General features: G+C 37.4%; 1 protein-coding gene across 2 annotated transcripts in view; it reads left to right on the top strand.

Moving 5' to 3' along the window:
- Positions 1-26,960, top strand: part of IL15 (interleukin 15) — an 87,512-nt gene extending 60,552 nt beyond the window's left edge. Inside the window, exons 2-8 of one of the 2 annotated variants that reach the window (XR_009564063.1) lie at positions 7,948-8,046; positions 9,390-9,487; positions 10,814-10,898; positions 15,952-15,996; positions 18,148-18,285; positions 19,945-20,676; positions 26,347-26,960. Coding sequence is in view for 1 of the 2 variants with exons in the window: in XM_030878114.2 (XP_030733974.1) it covers positions 8,035-8,046; positions 9,390-9,487; positions 10,814-10,898; positions 15,952-15,996; positions 18,148-18,285; positions 19,945-20,055 (489 nt within the window). In the remaining variant the exon portion in view is untranslated. Of the gene's footprint in view, positions 1-7,947; positions 8,047-9,389; positions 9,488-10,813; positions 10,899-15,951; positions 15,997-18,147; positions 18,286-19,944; positions 22,654-26,346 lie in introns of those variants that run through there. The other variant, XM_030878114.2, reaches the window with a different exon arrangement.
- Positions 26,961-27,723: the final 763 nt, after the last annotated feature.

Genomic DNA, 27,723 nt, shown 5'->3' with positions numbered 1-27,723 from the left:
TCTGTAGTTGTGGCGCGCGGGTTCCAGAGCCCATGGGCTCTGTAGTTTGCGGCACGCAGGCTCTAGCGCACAAGCTCAGTAGTTGTGGTGCATGGGCTTAGTTGCCCCATGTCATGTGGGATCTTACTTTCCCAACCAGGGACAGAACCCACGTCCCCTGCATTGTAAGGCGGATTCTTTACCACTGGACCACCAGGGAAGTCCCAATCATCCAATATTATTGATATTATTGATTTGTGATTACAAAATGTGGCAGGTGTGATTTCAGAGTTTTGTAATTTTTATGAGATGTTACTTTAATTTAGCACATAACATTTTAGGTCTATGTCATAAACAACCTTTGATGAATGTTTTATGTGTTTATTTTCTATGTGCTATTTCTGTAAGGTAGGATGTTTTCATCTAAGTATAGTTAACCTTATATACATATATACTACATAAAACATTGCTCATTGTGTTTTAAAATTTACCACAGGCAGTGGTGTGCTGGAGACAGTTCTAATTGGCTTGTGAGAGCCAGTGGTTAAATATGCAGGAATTTTGTGAACCAGTTGTTAAAACACTGTGGCTTGAAATCAGTAGGGTGGGGCGTTACACAACAGACATTGGCAAATGCTACAAGGCAGTGTTGTTAATGTCGTTCTTGTTGTTTTCTGAGAGCCAGCTAACTTGCAGACACAGACCATAGCCCTACTCATTTTTGTTTATGTTTAAATTTCTGAACAGTGTTTAATATTTTTTAATAACTCCTTGTTTTTCTATTAGATTTTCCTCTATATAATTTGAAGCTATATTATTAGAAGCATAAAGGTTCATGGTTGCTATATCCTTTTGTAGGTTGTAACTTTTATCCATGTGCATTATTGCTTAGAATTCTCATTGAACTTCTCTCTTGAATTCTAATTTTCTGGTATTATTATTATTACTATACTCATATTTGCTTAGCATATCTTTTTTTGTACTTTTTGTTTTCAAGCTTTTGGTAACATTTTATTTTTGTTCCATTTCTTATAAATAGCATATTTAAAATTTTATCTGTCTATCTTTCTGTCTCTAGTTTTTTAAACCCAGTGTAAGTGTCTTTTAGTAAGCAAATGTAGTTTTTATCACATCTTTTCATGTGTGGGTGACTGTACTTGTATGTTTAGGTTTACTTCTGCTCCATTACTTTTTATATATGAACTTTTTACTGTGATTTCTTTGTTTAATTTTCTCCTTTTATGCCTACCACTGCCTTCTGTTAGATTGCTTAAGTTTTCTTTGCCTTATTTTATTTTATTTTTTGGCTTAAAATTATGATATATCTAGGGTTATTTTTTCCTGTATTTAACTTTCCTCTTGATTTGTGCAGTTAATTATCATGAATGTGTTGCATGTTCACCAAATAAAATAATCATCTTAGCATGAGTTTACTTCCTTTTCTTCTTTTCTCACAATATTTACCACATGGAGCTTATCTGTGATTTTCCTTCCACATTGCCATTTGGAAAAGTACATATTAGGTCAGGAGTTGCCTGGTGTTGAGGCTGGGAATGGAGTGACTGTAAAGGTATATGAGAGAAATTTTTGTGATTATAGATTTGTTTTCTATCATTGCTGTAGGGATGATTTCATGGGTGTACACAGTTGTCAAAACCTGCATATCATATACCTAAAATGGATGTACTTTATTGCCTTGAAGTTATACCTCAATAAAATTGATTTTAACAGCATAGTGGAGAATGTCAGAAATAACCAGAAATCATTAGCAAGATGTCGAGAAGGGCCATTAAAGGCTGCATCTCAAAAAATTATAATGGCACATTTTTTTTCAGCAATACTTTGTAGCTTGGAATTTGAAATTGGCCAACTAAAAGTAGCAGAAGGATGAAATGTGGAGGAAACGTAGGTGCTATTTAGGATGGTATTACAGTGGCCAACTGGGACACCTGCTGGACAGGGAGGCAGGTGCAGCTAAGAGGCTGATAGTGTGAGAATGAGGGCAATGTAGTTGTAAACAAATGAAAAAATCCAACAAACATGTAATACATGCTTGTTTTGTACCTAGTATGCTTTTATATTTTGGAGGTACAGTAATGAACAAGATAAACAAGGTTTCTAACCACAAGAATCTCACAGTTTTGCAAAATAAATGAACGAATCAGATTAAAAAGATGGACTTTTAAGAAATGTTGCCATTTGTTATTTATACCCAAGTATAAATATTATATGTTTTATTCTCCATAATTTCTTATATCCACATCTTTCTTTTTCTTGGATAACTTTTTTATTTTCCTGGAATGCATTTTCACATCATTATATCACAGACATTCCATGGATCTTAAATTTTCTAAGGTCTGGTATGAAAGGTATTTTTTAAATACTAAGAAACATCTTACTTAATCATTTACTTTTGTCGTTTCGATAAACTGTTGAGATTTATAGGCCCTAATAACATGTTGTGTGGTCTTACGAGAGAATTAAATACCAACATCAAATCATATTTTTGTATGAAGTAGTTTTTAAAAATCTCAGTAGTAACCCATGGTAACATAGTTCATATTGGATTTTTTTAGCCTTAATATTGAGCACAGATTGTGTTTAATGAAATTTCTTATTTGGAAATTTCTTATGGGTGTCCACTGAAAACAGTTTGAAAGCAACTAGTGAAAAAATGCCAGTACACTTAATGACAGGACAATTTAAGACATTAAAGATATCACTTTCTCAACTATACTGAAATTGGGACTGATTACTAAATGTTAGAGAATTAACATTGAACACTAAGAGGTCAGTACAAAGTGTGATATTATTCCCAAGGCCCGAGGGCCTCATTAAAACAAAACAAAACAAAACAAATGTGTATTGGGGTAAATCTGTCAAGAGAGGGGAATATATCACAGTCTGTTAGAAGGAACCAAATGTAGGATTTTAGCCTGGAGAGACGTTACCTCCTCAGTCTCTAAAACACTGCTCTGTGTCTGATTTAGAGCACAATTCTTTTTTTTTTGCTGTACACGGGCCTCTCACTGTTGTGGCCTCTCCCGTTGCGGAGCACAGGCTCCGGGCGCGCAGGCTCAGCGGCCATGGGTCACGGGCCCAGCCGCTCCGCGGCATGTGGGATCTTCTGGGACCGGGGCACGAACCCGTGTCCCCTGCATCGGCAGGCGGACTCTCAACCACTGCGCCACCAGGGAAGCCCCAACTCTCAAAGACTCTTGATCACTCGTGTCACTAGGAAATTCCTAGGGTTTTAGGAGCTATGGGCCAGAAATGAGGACGAAGACCAAATATATATTTTATTATAAATCACAATATCACAGATATCATCCTCATCCTCAGCTTGCCTATTCAAGAACATCACTCTGGCAATCGTTCTTCTCTCTTACATCTTCAGTTTTTCCCTCAGCATACAAATGTGCTGTTATTTCCCTCCCTTTCTACCATCTATTATCACCTTTTGGAGTGGTATTCTTCGAAACATTGTCCGGCACTAGCAATTTACAATCCTTTCCTCTCACTTTCTCTGCTACCCATTTCAGGTAGGCTTCTGCCTCTATTACCGCCCTCTAAGTGCTCTTTTCAGAGTCATCACCTCCACGTTGCTAAGCCCACTGGTCAGCGTTCAGTCTGTGTCTTCCCTGACCCATCAGCGCATCTGACATGATCATCATTTCCTTTCCCTGGATATACTTTTCTCACTTGATTTCTAGAACATCACACTCTCTTCATTTCTCCTTTTCTCACTTGTCTGTTTTTCTTTATGACTCTTTGTTTTTTCTCCCTGACTAATTACCCTGGCTCAGTCTTTGGTCCTTTTTTTAGCCTTTTCTTTAACTTTCTCTTGGTCATCCCAACCAGTGTCATGAATTCCATACCTATTTCAGGCCCAGCCACTTTCCTGAACTCAAGATTTACGTCTCCTACTGCCTATTTGACATTTCCGTGTGTGTATCTAGTGGACCTCTCAAGCTCAACTTATCCAACACTAAAACTCTTGATCGGTCCCCTCCCTTCAAAATATCTGCTCCACTCATAGCCTGCCCTGTTTCAGTTGATGGCAGCTCCATTTCTCAGGTGCTCAGGGTAAAAGACTTGAGTAATTCTTTCTCGTTCCGCTCACAACCAGTCCGTCAGGAAATCCTTTTGGTTCTGTCATAAAAGTGTTTCCGGATTCTAACCATATGACCCTCTCCACTGCCACCTGCCTTGTTCAACATCACCATCTCTCACTTAAATTCTTAGAGCCGCATGATTCCCTGCTTCCATACTTGCCCACCCCCACATCCTATCCTTACACAGGAGCCAAGAAGGATTCTTACAAAGGTCACTCAGATGACATCAATTATCTGCTCAAAATGCTGCAGTGGTTTCTCACTTCAGATTCTTACAGTGCCTGCAAGGGCCTGACCTTATCCCCATTTCCCCCTACCTTTCTGACCTCGCCTCAGACTGCTCTCTGCCTCGCTCACTCCACTGGTGTCTTTTCTGATCCTCAAACTCATAGGTGTGCAGCTGCCTTTGGGGCTTTGCTCCAGCTGTATCCCCTGCTTCGAATGTTCTTCGTTCAGATGTCCTTGAAGCTCATGCCCTCTCTGCTTTTAAGTCTTTGATCTAATTTCATCTTCCCTGAACCCTGCCCTGACTACCCTTCTTAAAGTTGCAAGCTCATCCTTTTTACTTTATTCTGTTTGCTTTTTCCTATATCATTTAACCACTTTCTAATGAAGTATATATTCAGTTTATTTATGTATACTATATATGGTCTGTCTTTCTCCCAGAAACCAAGGTTCTTTGTCTCCTACATTCACTGATGTACTCCAAGGTCATACAGAAATGCTTAGCACGTAGTGAGTACTCAATAAATATATTGGATCAAGGACAGCCATGCTATCTTACATTCTTCATATTCCACATAAGCAATCAACCTTGACTTGCCCTCAATTTTAGTTTTTTTGAGTGATTAGATACATATGTTTACCAAATAAACCAATACTTATATCTCTTCTTTCCTTGCTAAGTCTATTTAAGTTTATTTTAAATGTGTGACTAGGCAAGTAAATAATTAAACAGAATAAATAAAACAAAACAGTGGTGTGCTAGATTGTATTTCCTCACTGGGAAAAACTCTACTATTGGTATAGAGTATAACGTTTACATTTATTTTCACAAGTCATTCCAGAATTAAAGCTGCCACTCCACTGTGTGGACTATCCTCTCTTCATGGTGTCTTACTCTTGGGCAGTGACATCAGGCTAAGATAACAGTACTGCCACAAGATCAGTGGGTACCCTGCAGTGAGACCCAGTCACAGGAGTCAAAAAAGTCCTGCTTAAACTCTGAGAGCTCCTTGAGGGTAGGGTTGGGATTTGGTCTTTTTTATTCCTGGATCTAGGTACCAGGTGAATGAAGGACAAAACCAAAGATGCTGATGGTGAGAGCCTTTCATGACCATATGCATATTGTATGGCAGGGTTAAACACTGCTTCCATAATTCTTCAAAAATATGACATAAAAGGAAGTGGACAATTTATTTCATTCCTACACTTCTCAGAAAGTAATTAACCTGGTTTCAGCCACTTGTCTCTAACAGGTATTTTGTGGGAGACAAATGAGATGATGTATGTGAAAGGACTCAAGTTCTGTTTCATGTCAGAACAGTTTGAAACACCTGTTTCTTTTAAATTAAAGTATAGTTAATTTACAACATCATGTTAATTTCTGCTGCACAGCAAAGTAACTCAGAGATATATATATATATATATATATATATATTTACATATACATTCTTTTTTATATTCCTTTCCATTATGGTTTATCTCAGGATATTGAATATAGTTCCCTGTGCTCTACAGTAAGACCTTGTTGTTTATCCATTCTATGTATAATATTTTGCATCTACTAACCCCAAACTCCCACTCCATCCCTCCCCTAGCTGCCCTTCCCCTTGGCAACCACAAGTGAAAGACCTGTTTTTAAACTATCAGAGAGCAGTGGCTTTTTATGATTCACACGGGATGGGTCAGATGTTTCCTATAGTAAGGGGCCTCCACTTCTCAACCATAGAGTTTGTAATATTCTTGCATCTCTCCTCCGCCTGTGCAACCTGGATTTTGAGGCAGAATTCTGATAGCGACATGTATGACATTTACCTCAAGCAAGTCACTTAATGTCTCAGAACCTCAATTTCTTCACTGTAAAATAAGAGTAATATCTCTCACATAAAGATATGGCCAGGATGGAATGTGGTAACGTATGTGAAATGATTTTGTAAAACTAAAAGCACTCGGTAAATAATACTTATTCTAATTAATATTGCCATCATTAATGATATTATATCAAATGTTAACATTGAGTCCTGGTCAAAGAGAAAGTTATAGAGTATTTTACCTTTTCAGGCCTTCTTCACGCACATGGATTACACACACACACTCCTAGTAAAGTTTTTGATCCACAGAGCTACATACAGTAAGTGTAGAAGGTTGAAAGCTTCCAAAGCTGTTATGAAAAATCAGCCTTTGCTGTCAGCCCAGAAAACCACGTCAGTTTTTTTGCCAAATGACAATCAAAGCTGTAAAAATTTCCTTTCAGTTAACACTGGTTTCCATTATTGTTATTTGTTAGAAGTCTTTGAGGCCATTTCCTACTAATTCCACCATGCTTGGCATGGAGCATTCTGGCTAAAGCTCTTAGTTGTCCTTGACTAATTGTAGTTGGACAGGGCAGTGAAAGTCTCATTGATGAGATTTTAACATCCTGCACGTGTGGAGACTCACTGATGTAAAAGCCCAGGACTGAAATCCTCATTGTTTACACAAGCAGCCTCACGAGGCCTAGTATCAATTATATCACCCTTTGTACTGCTTGGTCCCAAGTCAGTAAATCTTGTTTTGTGAACAATGTGGAGTGGGGGGATCCTGCAACTAAAAAGGAGGTAGGGAATTTAAGAGACTTTGGGTGAAATTACAAAGATAATTTTAAAGTTTAGCAAAAAATTTGGAGTACTGAGATAACATAGACGAAGAGAATGATTATGACAGTAACAAAGAGAGGTTGCTTTAATTAAACTGATTAATGGATGGTTTAGATTGTATGTAACAGGAGGATTAGACTTAATATTTAGTTGTGGAAAAAAGGGCATTTTTATTGGATATATTCTTACAGTATCTTTAATACCTAGTTAAATCTCAGTTTTTCTTTTAAAGAGTTATACATCATATATTATAATCATTTTTATATTTTAAAAACATCTGAAAAATAACATAATTTTAGTCTACAGAACTTAATTTTTCAGTGAAAGCTTATGTCAAGAGATGTGGTGGATTTTGATTTTTGAAGGGAAGGTCAACAAATACTATTTTAGAAGGATGGCAAAAATAATTGTTTATATTTTATATATTTTGGTTTAAAATTTTTCTTTAATAAAATGGAATTGAATATGGGAATGTGTAATCTTCACATTCTTCGCCACTTTGAATTAAAGAAAACAAATTTTGTTACTTATGAAATTCTCAAATGATGTTTCAATCAACGGTGATTTAAAGACTGAAGACGTCTATTCCATGTCTGTAGAAGTAGCTACTTCTGTTATAAATTACATTAACAGTCAGTAGCTTATCTACATAAGATATTTGGCTGCTTCTGCTTTTCATTAATATGGTTTTGGAATTTCACCAATTCAGGAACATAATATAGTGGAAAGGCCTTGGGCTCTGTAATCAGACAGACCTGGTCTCAAATCCTGGCAGTCTTGTACTTGCTGTGGGACCTGGGCAGCTCACTCAAATGCTGCTAACCCTACACCATAGGATTGTTCTGAGGATTAAATGTGATACACATATCAAGTGACTGATAGAGTGCCCGTGGAAAAGTAGGTGCTCAGTAAATATTCATTCTCTTCCCTTCCTTTCCCCCCATTTGTCCACTTGTGTTTTTAATGGATCATCTTTACTCTGGGTTGTGTTGTAGGAAGTATTCTGGATGGATGGCTGCTGGAAACCCAATGCCTTAGCCAGCTCTTCTTCAATACTTAAGGATTTACTCTGGCATTGAGTAATGAGAATTTTGGTAAGAAAAATTAGATAAAGATAGTATATGGACTTTTCTTAAAAGGTCACTTGTATCTCAGATACTTCATAATAAGTTATATGGCTCTTCTCTAAATATGTTGGGAAGTCACAGAGGTACGTTCACATATGGATTGTTGTTGTTTTGAAAATAAGTAAAACAGGTTTTTAAAGTCTGTTAACACCCTGATGTGCCCTTCATGTTGTTGTAAATGTATTATTTCACTTATCTCACCCTGTTTTGTTCTTTAAGTGTCTATGTACTCAGTAAGTTGTATAGTCTTTAACAGGTCTGGGTGTTATTCATCCCTTCAGTGTAGACTACATGAAGCACAAATTCTTAGAGGTTAAGTGGTTAAGTCAACACTGCTGTCTGAAACTATAAAGGTTTTGACAATGTTAAAGAGGCAGGCAGAGGTATTGAAACTCTGAGAAGTTCTAAGATAAGTGATTTTCCTAAATCACCCAGAAAAATGATTATATATTGACTCTCAGGGTGGTATAGAGTATCTTTGGTTGGTTCCATTTCTATCCAATTTTTCTCCAAATGATATTAATTTTTAATTTCATCATCACATGAAATTAATATATAACTAGTACACCTATATTAGTAATTCATGTTACTAATTTGTGTTGTATGAAATATGTTGGACATATTAGGAAAGAAGGATGAAAAGGAGGTTAAGGATAATAGAAACAAATTAAGCGCTAATATTAGCATATATGTAAATTAGTAAATATGTATATTTTCTTTAAATTATTGTCATTGAAATGCATCTGGAAAAATATGTATTGAAGAATTTTGCACATAGGAGACAGAGCTGAAGGTAGGGAGGAAAGCAAAAAAAGTAAATTCTAATTTCATTAATTCTGATAAGGAATTTTGAAATCTTGATATATTTACATTTTGGAACCTAAAAATATGATAATTTAAAAATTATTTTAAATCTCATTTTTTTCAATTTTATTAATTTTTTATACAACAGGTTCTTATTAGTTATCCATTTTATACATATTAGTGTATATATGTCAATCCCAATCTCCCAGTTCATCACACCACCACCACCACCCCCTGCCACCTTCCCCGCTTGGTGTCCATACATTTGTTCTCTACATTTGTGTCTCTATTTCTGCCCTGCAAACCGTTCATCTGTACCATTTTTCTAGATTCCACATATATGCGTTAATATACAATATTTGTTTTTCTCTTTCTGACTTACTTCACTCTTATGACAGTCTCTAGATCCATCCACATCTCTACAAATGACCCAGTTTTCTTCCTTTTTAGCTAAAAAATTTTTAACTAAAAAATTTAACCACTTTGTCTATGATTATATTTTTCAGAAACCATATTTGAGAAGTACTTCCATCCAGTGCTACTTGTGTTTACTTCTGAACAGTCATCTTTTAACTGAGGCTGGCATTCATGTCTTCATTTTGGGGTAATTTTATCTTTCAGCATAAAATCATCATGTTAATAACCATGGTCATTGTTCTTCAATGTCTTCTCTATTAAATTGGTTTATGTTCAGTTTGCTTAAATCCTTCGGTACTCAGTATTCGGGGCATGATAGAGGACGGATGACGGGAGATTCAGAGGAGGTTTGGTAAACAGCCTACAGAGCATTTCTATATTCGTGTAATATTCCAAATGAGTATTATATCCTGCAAATAAATTGGACTTCTTGGTATCTAACTAAAATTGGAAGTACACTCTTTATTAATATCCTGTGTGATTTTCACACCAGTAAAAAAAATTAGATATTGAGGGCTCACCCACATTACTTTATTATCTGTCCCTGGCACTGACTTCTCCTATCATTTGAGCCTTATGTTAGTTCAGTTTAAAACATTTCTTTCTTTATTGAGGCCTTTTGTTTTTCTTCCTAATAAACTTTCATATTTTTCCATGCCTATTAACTTTTTTCTTCTCTGTTAGATGCAACTAATACACTGCACTCACCCAACCTATAGTTATGTCATCTCTCAGTTCAGTTTTACTCTATAATGCCTTCATGCTGTGGGGAACCGTAGATTTGTGCAGGTAAATCCTCCTCTCAAAAGAAGAAAGTAGTATTGGCTCTCATGCTTCTGTACAGGACCCATCAAGGAGAGACTATTTTTCCTGAAGCTCTAAGAATTATTCTACAGTTACTCGGTCAATGTATGTGTCTTTTGTCCTGATATTAGGTTACTGTTTTACAAACAGTAAGTAAGCTATATGATCTAGTTTTATGACTAGATTAGGCTCAAGTCCATAACATTTATGGAGAAAGCTGCTATAAGGAGCATGCAAGGGGCATGTTTAACCTATTGCAAAGCATATTTACTGTCAAGATCATTACATGAAAAAGATGATTGCTTATTTTAAGAATTTTACCCATTTATTAGACATAAAAGTCTGATGGGACCTCTACTTAAAGAAAAGTAATAATTCATTCAAAAACATTACTGAGCATTACCACCCATCATGCACTGTTTTTATTTCATTGTGATAAATTGCACCAGGTTATTTATAAGTCATCCCTTCAAATTAGGCTTTTCTTTAATGCAGGTTGGTCATCAGGCTAGCCTAAAGCATCAGAGTTGTACTATATGTTCAGTTTTTATATTCATCTACAAGGCTGTCGAATACACAAAGGCAAGGATGGCACTCATCTTTTCACTTGTTGGATAAAAAAAAGTCTTGATTGCTCTTTTGCCTATAGTATTCATCAAGACAATATTATGTTCATTCAAAATGCTTTGCTGTTTGGTTTTGCTTTCAGTTGTATCAGTGCAGGTCTTCCTAAAACAGAAGCAAACTGGCAGCATGTAATAAGTGATTTGAAAAGAATTGAAGATCTTATTCAAGTGAGTACTCATTTTTCCATAAAATATCTGGTATAATTGCTATGCAGTACGTTATTCCTTGTGTTTTGCTGTCAATCTTAGTGAAATCTCACTTGAAACAAAAACGTTTCTGTAGAATTGGTGAGCCTCGTAGCACCTCAAATGAACTCTTTTATTTAGAATTTTCAGACCCTAATTATCTTTAAAACTCAGTTTATGAGTGGCCCAGCATGAAGAGCTCTCCGTCACCACCCACCAGAGAGACTCCCTTCTCCTACCCAAGAAACCAGGCGGCTTTGGGGCCCTTGTGGGGGGAATGGCCTGACTCAGGGAAGGGCTGTCTATTCCATGGGCTAGAGAATGCTTCTCCCACCTGGAGACACCAGCTGACCTGGCAGAACCTGTAGAGGAGAGAAATATGGGCTGTACTATTGTGTGGGCGATACAACAGGGACCAGTGAGAGTCCCGGGTCAGCAGGTGTACCAAACCTTTCAAATTAGCACCACAAAGATTCTGAAAACTGGACCGTCATTGGAATCACAGCATGCAAACATAGGTCAGAACCTCTACGCTAAGCCTACACAGGGTGGCTGCATGTTAAAACAGAAGATTCAAATTGGACCAGGGTCTCCTGACATAATAGCCCAAATACCAGAATACAATTGAAAAATCACTTTTCATACCAAGAAGCAGGAAAAATCACAACTTGAATGAGAAGAGCCTCGGAAACAGACTCTGAAACTGAGATGGATTAGATGTTGGAATTATTTGACAAGGATTTTAAAACAGGTGTCATGAAGATGTACCAGCAAGCAATTACGAATATCCTTGAAACAACTGAAAAAAAAAAACAAAACCAGAAAGTCTTAGCAAAGAAATACAACATGTAAAATGCACCAAATGGAAATTACAGAACTAAGAAATACAACAAGTGGAATATGAAACAAACTGGAGAGGCTCATTAGCAGAATGAACATGACAGAGGAAAGACAGTCAACTTGAGGATAGAATAATAGAAACAAAATAGACTGAAAACAAAGCAAATAAAGCCTCAGGGATCTTTGGGACAGTAAAAGATCCAGCATTCCTAGCATTCTCATCCTAGAAGGAGAGGAGAAAAAGAATACAAATAAAAGACAGAGATTGGCCAAATTGATAACAAAAGACAAACCAACTTTATGCTGTCTACGAGGAATTCACTTCAAATATACATGTATATACAAATATATATACATATTATATATGTGTGTATATAATATATACATATATAATATGTATATATTATATACACACATATATAATATGTATATATAATATATACATATATAATATGTATACAAACATACACATATAATGTGTATATAATATATATACAAATATATACATATATAATATGTATACATAATATATACACAAATATATACATATATAATATGTATATATATAAAATGACATAAGTAGGTTGAAATTAAAAGAAGAGAAACCCATGCTGTAGTGGGTTGAATAATGTCCCTCTAAAATTCATGTCCACCTAGAACCTCAGAATGTATCCTTATTTGGAAATGGGGTCTTTGCAAATATAATTAGCTAAGGTGAGGTTATAGTGGAGTGGGGTGGTCCCAAATCTAATGACTAGTGTCCTTATAAGAAGAGGACAGGATACATAGACACAGGGAAGAATGCCATATGAAAACCGAGGCAGCTACAAGCCAAAGGAGATTGGAATGATACAGCTACTGGCCAAGGAAGGCCAAGGATCCCCTGGAGCTGCAAAGGGTTTGGGAGCCATAAGGGAGGACAGTTCTCTAGAGCCTTCAGAGGGAACAGGCCCAATTGACTCCTTGGCTTTGAACTGCAAGTGAATGAATTGTTGTTTGAAGACACTTACTTTGTGATACCTTGCTACAGCAGCTCTAGGAAACGGAGGCACATGCACATAATAATTCACACAATAATTTTACAAATCAGAAGTGGCTATATTCATATCAGATAATGTAGACTTCACAGCAAATAAAGTTACGAGAGTCACGAGAGACATTACATCATGGTAAAAGATGAGTCCACCAGGAAAACATAATGATCTTAAATGTGTACCTACCGAACAGCAGAGCCTCAAAATGTAAGAAGCAAAAACTAATAATAGAACCGAAAGGTGAAGCAGACGAATCCATAAATATATTAACAGTTGACTTTAGTACCTCCTCAGTGACAAATAGAACTACTAGACAGAAAATCAGACAGGATATAGAAGAACTGGATGACACAGTCAACCAACAATATCTCATTTCCATAGAAAAACACTTCATCCAACAACAGTGAATAAACGTTTTTTTCAGGCAACACTCACCAAGACTGAACATATCCTGGGCCATAAAACAAACTTCAGCACATTTATCAGAACTGAAATCATGCAGAATATGTTATCCAACCACAGTGCAATCAAGTAGAAGTCAATTACATAAGTACAACCGGAAAATCTCCAAACACTTGGAAATTAAATGAGACACTTATAAACATTCCATGGGTCAAAGAGCAGGTCTCAAAGGATACTCAAAAATATAGAACTGAATGGAGACAAATATGCAACATAGGAAGTTTTGTGGGATTTAGCTAAAGCTTTACTTAGTGGGAAATTGATAAAACTAAATGATTACCTTAGAAAAGAGGAAAGATCTCAGTTTACCAATCTAAGTCTCAAGAAACTGGGAAAAGAGCAAAATAAGCCCAACACATGCAGAAGGAAGGAAGGAATAAAAAGGAAGGAAGGAAGGAAATTGAAATCAGGAAAACAATAGACAAAAATCAACAAAACATAAAGCTCTTTACTTTGGGAAAATAAATCAATAAAGTCAATAAACCTTTAGAAAGCCTGACAAAGATAAAAGAGATGACACATACCATTAGTATCAGGACTGAAATTGGGGTCTTACTACAGAACCTACAGCCATTAAAAGGATACGAAAGAAAAACTATGAACAACTTTATTCTCGTAAATTTGATAATTTGGAGGAAATGGACAATTTCCTCAAAAATCACAAACTACCAAAATGTAACAAATGCAAGACCTGTTCAGTATTTGAAAATCAATCAATGTAATCCACTATATGAGTAGACTAAAGTAGGAAATCATGTGATCATATCAATTGATGCAGAAAAGATATTTTAAAACTGCAGCACCTCTTCAATGATAAACATTTCTCAGCAAACAAGGAATAAAGGAGAAGCTCCTTCAGTTTGTTACAGAGCATGTACAGAAAACCTAGAGCCGACATTAGACTTAATGGGGACTGACTGCTTTTCCCCTAAAATTGGGAACAAGGCAAGGATGTCTTTTCTTACCACTCTTATTCAACATAGTATTGAAACTTTAGCTCAATTGGCAAGGCAAGAAAAAAAGAAATAAAAGGCTAAGGCAAGAAAAATAAATAATAAGTATGCATATTAGAAAGGAAGAAATCATAGATCACCCTAAGTCTTTTTTGGAGAGAAAGTACCAATAAATGGCTGTATTTTATTTAGGGAATGCAAATTAAAGCCTCAATGACATGTCACCTATATGAATATTTAAAATAAAAAATATTGATAATACCAAATGCTGGCAAGGATGTGGAGAAACTGGATCATTTATATATTGCTGGTGAGAATGTGAAATTGTGCAGCCACTCTAAAATAGTTTGGCTGTTTCTTATAAAACAAAACACGCATTTGCCATGTGATCCAACAGTTACACTCAAACATTTATATCAGAGACATGAAAACTTGCATTCACACAAAAACATGCATATGAATGTTAATAGAACTTTATTTATGATAGCTAGAAACTGGAAAGAACCCAAATGTCCTTCAACAGGTCAACAGTTAAGCTTCGGTACATTATATCAAACAATAATAGTGAGCAGTAATAAGGAACAAATTACTGATACAACAAGTTGTGTGGATCTCCAGAATATTACGCTGTGTGAAAAAAAGCCAGTGGGGTAAACAAACTGTAGTTCGTCCATACAATGGAATATTACTCAGTGATAAAAAGAAATAAGCTGTTTAGCCATGAAAAGGAATGGAGGAACCTTAAGAGCATATTGCTAATGAAGGAAGCCAATCAAAACAGGCTACATACTATATGATATGATACTATATGATTCCAACTATATGACACTCTGGAAAAGGTTGGATACAATACAACAGGGGATAAGGGAAAGGGAAGGATTAAAAGGTGGAGGACAAGTGATTTTTAGGGCAGTGGAACTGTTTTGTATGATACTGTAATGATCAACGCATGTCATTATACATTTGTCAAGAACTATAGGTGTACACCACCAAGAGTGAACCCTGATGGAATCTATGGACTTTAGTTGAAAATGTATCAATATTGACTCATCAATTGTAATAAATGTACCACGCTAATGCGAGATGTTAATAATAGGGGAAACTTGGGAAGGGGCCAAGGGGCCATATAACTTTCTGTACTTTCTGCTCATGTTCTGTAAACCTACGACTGCTTAAAAAATAAAGTCTATTAAGTTTTTCAATAAGCCTATTTCAAAGGTTATATGCTGTATGATTCCATTTATATAACGTTCTTGAAATGATATCATAGGAATGGAGAGCAGAGAAGTGGTTGCTGGGGATTCGATGGATGGTAGGAGGTGGGAGGAGCATGTCTGGAGGAAGTTGATTGTGGCTATACAACGGTAGCAGGAGGATTCTGTATCTTAACTGTGATAGTGGTTACGTGAATTTACACCTCTGATAAAATGGCATGGAACTACACACACACACACACACTAGTGCACATAAAACTGGTGAAATCTGAACAAAGTGGGTGGATTGCATCCGTGTCAATTTCCTGGTTGTGCTATTTTACTGTGTTATGCAGGACCTCAACACTGGAGGAAACAGTGAAGGCATACACAGGATTTGCCTGTATTTTCTCTTACAATTTCATATGAATCTAAGATTATCTCAAAATAAAGAATTTCACTGAAAAAAGTGTTAGTGTTTTCAGTAGGTTGTTCTCATTATATCTAAAGCGGGAATAGTTTTTCATACTACCGAATTTTGTTTCCATTTCAGTCTATACATATGGATACCACTTTATATACTGAAAGCAATGCTCATGTGAGTATAGTTTGTTTTCAATATTGCTATATTTTCCAATTTTCAAAGGTCTAAGAAGTATATTTTCATAAGTTTACTGGACTATGTATAGTTTTAAAATCTAACTTTTACATAGATGCTGTTTTCATGGTAGCATCATTGCCGAATCAAAACATAAACTTGGGCTTCCCTGGTGGCGCGGTGGTTGGGGGTCCGCCTGCCGGTGCAGGGGATGCGGGTTCGTGCCCTGGTCTGGGAGGATCCCGCGTGCCGCGGAGCGGCTGGGCCCGTGGGCCATGGCTGCTGGGCCTGCGCGTCCGGAGCCTGTGCCCCGCAGCGGGAGAGGCCACAGCAGTGAGAGGCCCGCGTAACGCAAAAAAAAAAAAAAAAAAAAAAAAAAAACATAAACTTTTCCCATCAATGTCAAACAAAATACAGTATATATTTCTGTGATGCAATTAAATCATGATGCAGTTAAATACAAGAATCAAGTTAACTCAGGCAATTTAAAAGTATCCAATATATCAGTTGTTTCCAGTGCTGTAGCATATTATCACTTTTAATCATATTTTTTACAAATTGTTTAAATACATTCATGCTCTACATTTTGCCTGAATCTCTACCGTTGTCAAAAAGGGATTCTGACTGGTTACTCTCTATGTGAGAAAAAAACCAAACACAACCCACAAAGTCTATCAGAATTCAAAACTGATCTCGAACTTGTTTCATTAATATGCTGCTGACGTTGCCTTAGTCATATAGGATTTCAGCTGAGTTGCTAGTCCTTTCCCTCTGAATTGGCTACAAAAAACCAAGAAACAAATCCCTGACATCTTCACTTCGTGAAAAACAAAGTGTGTTGTGTGCATTCAGAACAGTGAGCCCTCTCTCTATTATTCCTTAAGTAGAATTTCTCTGCAATAGAAGGTTTTGCCCTATCAAGACTTTCTAAGCATTGGAAAGAAGCCACAGCCAGAAACTAGAAAGAACAGATACCCATCATTCACTTAGATAGTGCTGCTGTGCTAGAAATTGCTTCCCTCTTTTGGCTTCAGCATGTTTTCCACTTTTCTTTGCATATTCTTCAAAGTAGAAAGCAGTCAGCTAACCACCAGCACTCCGAATCCTGAGATTGCTTTTTTTGTAAGACGATAACCTCGCAACCCGTGGGTTGTAGAAAGTAGTTGAGATTGAAATTTAGATTTAAACCCTGACTCAGCCACTTCCAAGCTTTGTTACCTTGGAAGACACTAAATATTTCTGAACCTCAGTTTTATTATTTATTTTATTTATTATTTAGTTTATTATCGACATGGTGACAGCATTTATTACCCTTTCAATCCGGAGAAGCTGCTGTGGGGGAATAAGGAATATTGCCAGTCCCAGGCACATGGCTGTCATCCTTCCTTCCTTCCTTCCTCCTTCCTTCCTTGCTTCCTTCCTTCCGTAAGCACCTGTTAAGTGCCTGCAGAGTCCCAGGCACTGTGCATGACATTGAGAACAGGAAATCAGACACGTCGTGGTCAAATTCCCACATGCTCATTAAATGCTTCTTTTGTTTGAAGTTTAAGTTTTTGTTAAAGTAATCCTCTTGGGAAATGTATTTTTGTGGGACCTGAAAGGTACCTTTCTGATATGGCCAGCCTGTGAATAGACCATACACCTGCTTTGATTTTTCTAAGAAATTTCTTGGAATCACGTCTGCCTCTGGAACTTTGGAACTTGCAGGAATAGTATGATTAGCAGCCACCACTGTTTAAAATGTTAACAATATGATCTGATTCTAAGAAATTCTTCCATATGCACCATCTCTATTAATGTTCTGAGAGTCTCAGGTCAGTATTATCTGTCCTTTACACAGAGGAAATGTGCTTTGTGAGGAAAAAGTGGCCTATTATTTCCACGTTTTCTAGTTTTATGTTCTTTCTTCTATACAGTATCACCATCCTTCCTGTTTTGTTCTCAGTTTGTTTTGGTTTTGATATCAAAGCCAAAGGAGAAGAAAAAAATCAAGCTGCTTCCTATGTAAAACTTTTTAGGGGTATTGTGTTTCTTTATAAAATAGCTGGATTGACTTTCTAAAAAATCAAAATTACATCCGTGTGAAACTGAATAATGGGGAAATAATTCTTTCCTTTTCTCTTTCAAAATGGTTCTTTGCATCTCTTTTAGCCCAGTTGCAAAGTAACAGCGATGAAATGCTTTCTCCTGGAGTTACATGTGATTTTGCATGAGTCCAGAAATTCAGACATTAACGATACAGTAGAAAACCTTATCATCCTAGCAAACAGCAGTTTATCTTCCACTGAGGTGAGTTATCCAATAGTTATGCAGAGCTACATCAGATGCTCTTGGCTTGATTGGGAGAAATCATGCACAGGCTCCCCGGAAGGGGAGTGTGGATAGTGACCTGTGCTTGCACACAGGCTTCTTGGTGGCTGCAGTAGCAGCCTTAGCGTCTCATGCCTGTCTCTGGTGTCTGCACTGATAGCCACGGCTCGCACCCATCTCTGGAGCTTGTTTAGGCAGTGCTCTGAATCCCCTCTCCTCGCGCACCCCAAAACAATGGTCTCTTGCCTCTTAGGCAGTTCCAGACATTTTCCTGGACTCCCTCCCAGTTAGCTGTGGTGCACTAGCCCCCTTCAGGCTGTGTTCACGCAGCCAACCCCAGTCCTCTCCCTGGGGTCTGACCTCCGATGCTGGAGCCTCAGCTCCCAGCCCCCACCCACCCCAGCAGGTGAGCAGACAAGCCTCTCGGGCTGGTGAGTGCTGGTCAGCACCGACCCTCTGTGCGGGAATCTCTCCACTTTGCCCTCTGCACCCCTTTTGCTGTGCTCTCCTCCTTGGCTCCGATGCTTGCCCCCTGCCTCCCCCCATTTCCGCCAGTAAGGGACTTCCTAGTGTTTGGAAACTTTTCCTCCTTCAGAGCTCCTTCCCAGAGGTGCAGGTCCCATCCGTATTCTTTTGTCTCTGTTTTTTCTTTTGCCCTACCCAGGTACGTGGGGAGTTTCTTGCCTTTTGTGAAGTCTGAGGTCTTCTGCCAGCGTTCAGTAGGTGTTCTGTAGGAGCTGTTCCACATGTAGATGTATTTCCGATGTATTTGTGGGGAGGAAGGTGATCTCCACATCTTACTCCTTCGCCATCTTGAAGGTGTCTCTGAAACTGTTTAAATTACTATAATTTGTGGTATTCATCGAAATAGTTGAATTCAACCAATAATAATTGGGTGAATATTATGTGCCAGGCCCTATGCTAAATGCTAGGGGAGCAAAAATCCATAGCCTTGCCTTCCTGGAAAAGCCTAGAGAAGAGTGGTATGAGAAGCATAAAGCTCCATGATATCAATGTAATACATGATGTGATATAAGACGGAGTCTAAACAAGAGGTTCTGAGAATGTAGAGAAGGGACATTTCGTGCAGCCCCAGGAGCTCTCAGGTTCAGAAAAGCCTTCCTAATGGAAACAGCGCCTGAGTGATCTTAAGTGTGAGTGGTAGTAGCTAAAATAGAAGTGTGGAACAGGCAGAGAGAAACGCAAAGACAGCGAGGCACCTAATAGCCTGATGTATGTATGGGAGCTAAAGGCATGAGCCCAGTGTTCCTAGGGCATATCTTTGAGCTGTGGAAAACGTGAAAGAAATAGGTAAGGAACCGCTCAAGGAGGGCCTGCATGCCATGCAGTGAAGCATGGACTTCATGCTGGGGTAGATGACCAGAAACTATTGAAGGACTCTAAACAGAAGTTCATGATTCAATAGATTATTTTTTTTTCAATTTTTTTTTCATTGTCCTTAATTCACTCTAGGAAAAATCAGCCCTCATCAAATCACCCATAGTTCTTCCTAATATGATAATTAATCTACCAACAAATTTATGTCTCAAGACTTCACCATATGGTTCAAATGATATGAGATTTGCAGGAAAGGCATATTTTAGACTTTCCAACCTAATCCTTTCTTTTTATCTGCAGTATAAAACTGAATCGGGATGCAAGGAATGTGAGGAGCTGGAGGAAAAAAATATTAAAGAATTTTTGAAGAGTTTTGTACATATTGTGCAAATGTTCATCAACCCTTCTTGAGTGCAGCTAATCCTTTTCAGCATTTCTATTATTAACAAACATCTCCCCACTGCTTAGAGGCAACAACGAAACACTCAGCATTTCAAATATGCTGCCAAAATAAATTCTTCTGGCAAGAGGATGATCAGGATCTTTGATCGGATGAACTCACAGAAATGAAGGCCGAACAATGGCATTGAGTACCATGGTGTCTACGAACGCAGGACTTATTTTATTCATTTATTTTTAATTTATTATTGAGATTGTACATATTTGTAGCATAATGTAAAATGTTGAATAAAATTGTGTATATATTTTATCTTTTGAAATTGCACTGATATTTTATGTCATAAGAAAATAGAGGGTGTTTGGTTCAAGGGTGATAGTCAAATTATTTAACAACAACTGGGGCTGGACACCACTGCTGTAGGTAAAGAGGATGCCCCAACCAATGTGGAAATTGACTACCAGCCTTCCTTTACTTCTCCTTTAGGTGTAGCACTTGGAGGGAGAATTGACTACCAACGAGAAAGGAGGAACTACATGTGAGACCAGTAATTCTGTTATTGATATATAAAGCGCTTGTTATGAGAGAGAGAATTTGCAAGTACCCGGCATGGAATGTGCATCAGTCCATCTCAGGTGGGGATGGCAATAATAAACCTTCACTGATAGGTGGAACTGTGTATCAAAAACTAATGATTGCACCGGTGTTTATATTTCATGCTTCCCCAAGTACAGGTATTTTATTTTTCCACATTGTATTTGCCATGTTTGTATAATAAAAAACTGCTGATGAGTTAAAGTCAACATGATCTGGCATAAAATAATTGTTTCTATTATTTTTTAGTATACTGTCTAAAATTTTCAAACTCTTTTCAAATGGAACTGACTGAAATGAAATATTCTCATTTCATCACAAATTTCTTTCCCCCGGTTCACTTCTGGCAGTCTTTACTGAGAGACTAAATGGCAGGAATTGATCTCCTAAGAACTGGATTTCTTTCCATTTCACAGTACAAACCATTTCTCTATTGAAACATTCTTTTGGAGTCCAGTGCCCCATCCAGGCTCATGTATCTCATTCTTTTAGTCAATGTATGCTTAAAATTTTCTTTCAAGATAGTTTTAGAGAAATCTGTATTCCATTTCACTTCCAAAGAGTCCTGTGTTTGCTCTCAGTTCATTCCCTGATCTCAGTCCAGACAAATAGACAAAAGCAGCCATTGGGATTGTACCAGTTTATTAAATTTCATTTGAAATGGAATTTTTGATAATGCAATTGTTTTGTTTATTGTATCAGAAGGTACTAAACAGCAATTTTAAAAGTTAAAATACAGATTTTTTGATAATTATTCAATTAGAGGTCAAATTATTGTAATAAGTCAAGAAAATTTTACTATGTGCATTAAACCCAAATACATTACAGGAATTCTGTTTTTAGTTTAATCTTTCTAGATGGCGAATAATAATGTCTAAAACATGACAATATATTTCTTTGAGATAAAAATAGTCTAGATGGAATGATGGCATTTGTAAACCACAGTCATGATCATGCTTCTGCTCTTTTATTTTGGTTCTTGTGGTACAACATTTTGGTCTGTGACTTGGATAAAGATAGAAGGGGTGCTTATCAAATTTGTGGAATATGTAAATTATGTAACAGAATAAAAATTTACAATTGCCTCAGACTAGAAGGAAGTGCCAGTGTAACAAGATGAAAATTAACAAGGATGTTCAAAGAGTTCCGTACTTGGCCACAATAATGAACTGCAAGAGAAGGAATAAGGAAGATGCAGCTGGATTCAGCAAAAAAAGATTTTAGGTTTTTATGCACTAGTAACTCAGTGTAAGTTGACAGTTTGATATGACTATTAAAAAGGCAATTGCGATTGTTGGCTACTTTCATATAAATATATTACTTAGGTCAGTATTTTTAAAGTGTGACCAATGGCATCAAAATCACCTGGAAGCTGTTATGTTTGTTTGTTTTTTGTCTTTTACAGTATTGAGAAATAATTGGCATACATCGCTATATATGTTTAAGATATAGAGCATGAGGTTTGATTTACATATATTGTGAAATGATTAACAAAATAGGCTTGGCTAACGTCATCTTCTCATATAGATACAATATAAAGAAAAGAAAGAAAAAAGAAAACAGGAAAAAAAATTTCTCCTTGAGATGAGAACTTAAAGAATTTACTCGCTGGGACTTCCCTGGTGGTACAGTGGTTAAGAATCCGCCTGCCAACGCAGGGACACGGGTTCGAGCCCTGGTCCAGGAAAATCCCACATGCCATGCAGCAACTAAGCCCATGCACCGCAACTACTGAGCCTGCGCTCTAGAGCCCGTGAGCCACAACTACGGAGCCTGCGTGCCTAGAGCCTGTGCTCTGCAACAAGAGAAGCCACCACAATGAGAAGCCTGCACACTGCAACAAAGTCACCCACACTCACCGCAACTAGAGAAAGCCCGTGTGCAGCAACGAAGACCCAATGCAGCCAAAAATAAATAAATTTATTTTTTTTAAAAAGGAATTGGGCTTCCCTGGTGGCACAGTGGTTGACAGTCCGCCTGCCGATGCAGGGGACGTGGGTTCCTACCCCGGTCCGGGAGGATCCCACATGCCGTGGAGCGGCTGGACCCGTGAGCCATGGCCACTGAGCCTGTGTGTCTGGAGCCTGTGCTCCGCAACGGGAGAGGCCACAACGGTGAGAGACCAGCGTACCGCAAAAAAAAAAAAAAAAAAAGGAATTTACTCTCTAAACAACTTTCCTATAAATCATAGGTCAGTGTTAGCTAGAGTCATCATGTTGTACATTACATCCCTAGCACTTATTTATCTCGTCACTAGAAGTTTGTACCTTTTGACCATCTTCCTCTCTTTTTTTAAAATGAGTTGTTTTTAAGATTTCACATAAAAGTGAGATCATACAGTATTTGTCTTTCTCTGACTTATTTCACTTAGCATAATGCCTTTAGGTTCCATCTGTGTGGTCACAAGTGGTGAAATGTCTTCATTTTTTATGGCTAAATAATATTCCATGGGATACATATGTGTGTGTGTGTGTGTGTGTGTATACACATACATATATATGCCTCAACTTCTTTATCCATTAATCCATAGATGAACACTTAGGTTGTTTCCATATCTTGGCTGTTGTAAATAATACTTCTGTGAACTTAGGGGTACAGATATATTTACAAGTTAGTGTTTTTGTTTCCTTTGTATATATTCCCAGAAGCAGAATTGTTGGATCATATATATGGTAGTTCTATTTTTAATTTTTTGAGGAACTTCCATAGTGTTCTCCATAGTGGCTGCACCATCTTACAATCCCATCATCTGTGCACAGGGTCCCCTTTTCTCCATATCCTCACCAATACTTGATATTTGTTGTCTTTTTGACACTAGTCATTCTAATAGGTGTGGGATAACTTCTCATGGTTTTGATTTGCGTATCCCTGATGGTTAGTGATGTTGAGCATCTTTCCATGTATCTGTTGGCTTTGTACATCTTCTTTGGAGAAATGTTTATCAGGTCCATTGAACATTTATTAAATTTTTAAAATTGAGTTGTATGAGTTCTTTCTTTATTTTGGATATCCACCCTGTTTCAGATATATAGTTTGCAAATATTTTTTCCCATTCTATAGGTTGCCTTTTCAGTTTGTTGGTGGATTCTTTTGCTGTGCAGATGTTTTTTAGTTTGATGTAGTCCCACTTACTTATTTTTGATTTTCGTTGCTTGTGCATTAGATGTCATGTCCAAAAAACCATTATCAAGACCCATGTAAAGGATTTTTATTCCTATGTTTCCTTCTAGAAGTTTCATGATTTCAGATCTTATATTTAAGTCCTTAATTCATTTTATTTAATTTTTGTGTGTGGTGTTAAGATATGGGTCCAGTTTCATTCTTTTACATGTGGGTATCCAGCTATCCCAGCACAATTTATTGAAAAGAACTTCTTTTCTCCATTAAGTATTCTCAGCTCCCTTGTCAAATATTAGTTGGCTATATATGCTTGATCTTATTTCTGGGCTCTCAATTCTGTTTCTTTTGTCTATTGTCTGTTTTTATGCCAGTACTATACTATTTTGATTACTATAGCTTTATAGTTTAGCTTGCCTCCTTATTTGATCTTCTTTCTCTGTATTTCATTGGCTGTTTGGGGTATTTTGTGGTTCTATATAAATTTCAGGAGTGCTTTTTCCACCTCTGTAAAAAAGGCCATTGAAATCTTGATAGGGATTGTATTGAATCTGTAGATGGCTTTTGGTAGTATTGACATTTTAACAATATTTATTCTTCCAATCCATGAATATGGGATATATGTATAGCTCATTGTTTAGGGGCCCAAATCAGGCCAAAATGTGCACTGAACTACCTAGTCAGGTGAGGCCACTAGCTTTGCTCTGCAAATGGGGAGAGCCAACAGCTATGCGGTCTGTTCAAGTGCCACTGTGCATAGGCTACTGAAAGGGCTCTGCACCTTCCTATATGCGCTGGTTAGGTTCCCTGGTAGGACAGGCTGAAGGACCATGAATTAGATTCCTTGCCAGGACGCAGTGGGAGAGGCAGCTCTAAAGCTAGTAAAGCTCTTCATTTGTTGTCTTAACTCAAGCCAACCAACACCCCAGGTTTCCTGACAGAGCAGGGTCACTGGCTTTGTTCTGCAAAGCCAGCTCCGCCCACCTGCCTCTTGGCTCGAGTGCCACTGGGTTGCACAACTTCCAGGAGTTGTCTCCAGCTCTTCTGGTCAGGTGGGGTCAGAAGACACTCTCCACAGTGGGTGGAGCTATATCTCAGCTCCCTTGCCTGGGTGGGAGGGGAAGCTATTCTCAATAAAATGAAAATTTTTAAAGCTTTTATTTTTTTCCCTAGCTTTTCTACTGATGGAGAATAGAAAAAGATGTCACAAAGAAAGAAAACTACAGGCCAATATCACTGATGAGCATAGATGCAAAAATCCTCAACAAAATACTACCAAACAGAATCCAACAGCACATTAAAAGGATCATACACCATGATCAAATGGGGTTTATCCCAGGAATGCAAGGATTTTTCAATATATGCAAATCAGTCAATGTGATTAACCATATTAACAAACTGAAGGAGAAAAACCATATGATCATCTCAATAGATGCAGAAAAAGCTTTCAACAAAGTTCAACACCCATTTATGATAAAAACCCTCCAGAAAGTAGGCATAGAGGGAACTTACCTCAGCATAATAAAGGCCATATATGATAAACCCACAGCCAATATCGTTCTCAATGGTGAAAAACTGAAACCATTTCCTCTAAGATCAAGAACAAGACAAGGATGTCCACTCTCACCACTATTATTCAACATAGTTTTGGAAGTTTTAGCCACAGCAGTCAGAGAAGGAAAAAAAATAAAAGGAATCCAAATTGGAAAAGAAGTAAAGCTGTCACTGTTTGCAGATGGCATGATACTATACATAGAGAATCCTAAAGGTGCTACTAAAAAACTACTAGAGCTAGTCAATGAATTTGGTGAAGTAGCAAGATACCAAGTTAATGCACAGAAATCTCTTGCATTACTATACGCTAATGAAAAATGCACCATTTTTAACTGGAAGTTTCCAATCCAGTCCTTAGACAACAGTTAGCCTCCAAGCAGTGCTTGTTGGGATGGAGGAAGGAAAACCATAATGGCTGTCACATTACCAAGAACCATAATTATCACATTATATAGCCAATATTGTCACATTATCAATAACCATAATTATCACATTACATAACCAATATTATCACATTACCAAGAACCATTTATAGTGACTGGTAATCTATTCTGGTTATATAAGCACAGAGTGGGTTTAAAATTTGGTATTTTCCAATGCTCAAAATTAGAATTCCTCCCACATTAGTTACTTAATATGGATAACTTCAGTTGATCTTAAGAAACTCAAGGCATAGATGTGCAACTTCTTAAAGCATTCTTAGCTAACTTAAGAAAAAAAGTAATCACACAAAACAATCTAAATTTTATTTTTTATGCTTGTATTCTTAACAAATTAGTCTTTCATTTGCGTTTCAAAATTTTCCCATCTTGAACTGTTCTTAATTAACCAGCTCGGTGTTATTTGCCTAGACTGGTATGCTATGTTTATGTCTCACCTGCCCTAAATGCTGAAGGTATTTGTCTTATATTACGTATAATAAAGAAAGCACCAACTCATAGACCTAGGACCTCAAATAGTAAAAGCAAGCCTAATAAAAATCAGGTTTACAGCCCAAAGTCATACTGATGAATTATATTCTTATCTTTTCTTAATTTCAGATAAAGAAGAAGATGTATGAGAGACTATTATTTGTACACTCTCCCTGGCAATAAGCAGAAAGGACTAGAGGGCAGAGGACATGGAAATACGAAGAGAACCAATACATAATTTGTGAGCCCAGAGATTTTAAAACCCAATCACAAGCCTAGTTTTATAGACTCTCATTCTTTATCTTAGAACAGAGAATCATTGAGATGATTTTATTTTGCTGCTGTTGCTGTTGTTGTGAGAGGGGCCTTATATGTTTTGATGTGTTACTGTTTCTAGCCATCAAAGTCAATGTTCCCTAAGTTCATACTGACATATGGTATACAAATCAAGGAATGTGGTTGATCCCTCTCCTCCTCCCACCCACACAAATACTGCGAATGCATTTTTTTCTCTTTCATCTGTGTTATGTCAGGCTTAGTGTAAGCTTTCTGCATTCATATGTGAGTCATGGTTAACGTATGCATGTCATGTATAAATACTTTGCCCAGGAGAAATCCCATTTCCATAGAGATTTGGTTCAATGCTTCTGAATGTGTCTGATGACTAAAGTTCATCTTCACCGAATAATTTATTATGCAAGGTAAACTTTAGCTTTATTGAAAAGTCCCCTAATTGTATGATCTACCTGAGGCAACATAGAAGAAAAGTTAATAAATCACTAATGAGTCCTGATTTTGTCCTATATTTTATTTCTTTCATCCTGGATTTCAAAGTAAGTTAACTATTAGAAAAATTAAGAGGAAATTGTTACACAGAAGCAGAATTGAAAATTATACCTTTAGGTTTTACAAACTGTGTCAACATTCCCAGAATGTTATCATCAGAGAATCTAGGGTCACCCTCCAACTGGCTTGTCCTCATCATCACTATCATTAGGGAATTCCCTCCTTCAATCGTATTGTAACCCCATTTGTTGAAAACCTACTGTATGTGAACATTATGCTAAGTGCTGCAGTTACGGCTGTGAATAAGATAGCCGTAATCTCAGCCCTCATGGAGTTTACATTCCAGCAGGAAAGTCATATTATCAAATTAATCACTCGAGTGCTTATTCAGGTATTTTCAGTTCTATGAAGGGTACCAGGCAAGCACATGAAGAGAAGAACTGATGCATTTAAGATGTCAGAGAGGGCTTCCCTGGTGGCGCAGTGGTTGGGAGTCTGCCTGCCAATGCAGGGGACACGAGTTCATACCCGGGTCTGGGAAGATCCCACATGCCGCGGAGTGGCTGGGCCCATGAGCCATGGCTGCTGAGCCTGCGCATCCTGCGTGTCCGGAGACTTTGCTCCGCAACGGGAGAGACCACAACAGCGAGAGGCCCGTGTACCGCAAAAAAAAAAAAAAAAAAAAAAGATGTCAGAGAGCTTCTTTGAGACAGTGATATC

This window comes from Globicephala melas, chromosome 5 (genome assembly GCF_963455315.2).
Source record: "Globicephala melas chromosome 5, mGloMel1.2, whole genome shotgun sequence".
In the NCBI taxonomy this organism is placed as follows: Eukaryota; Metazoa; Chordata; class Mammalia; order Artiodactyla; family Delphinidae; genus Globicephala; species Globicephala melas.
The sequence above is the reverse complement of the archived record's forward strand: the minus strand, read 5'-3'. Positions and strand labels throughout refer to the sequence as shown.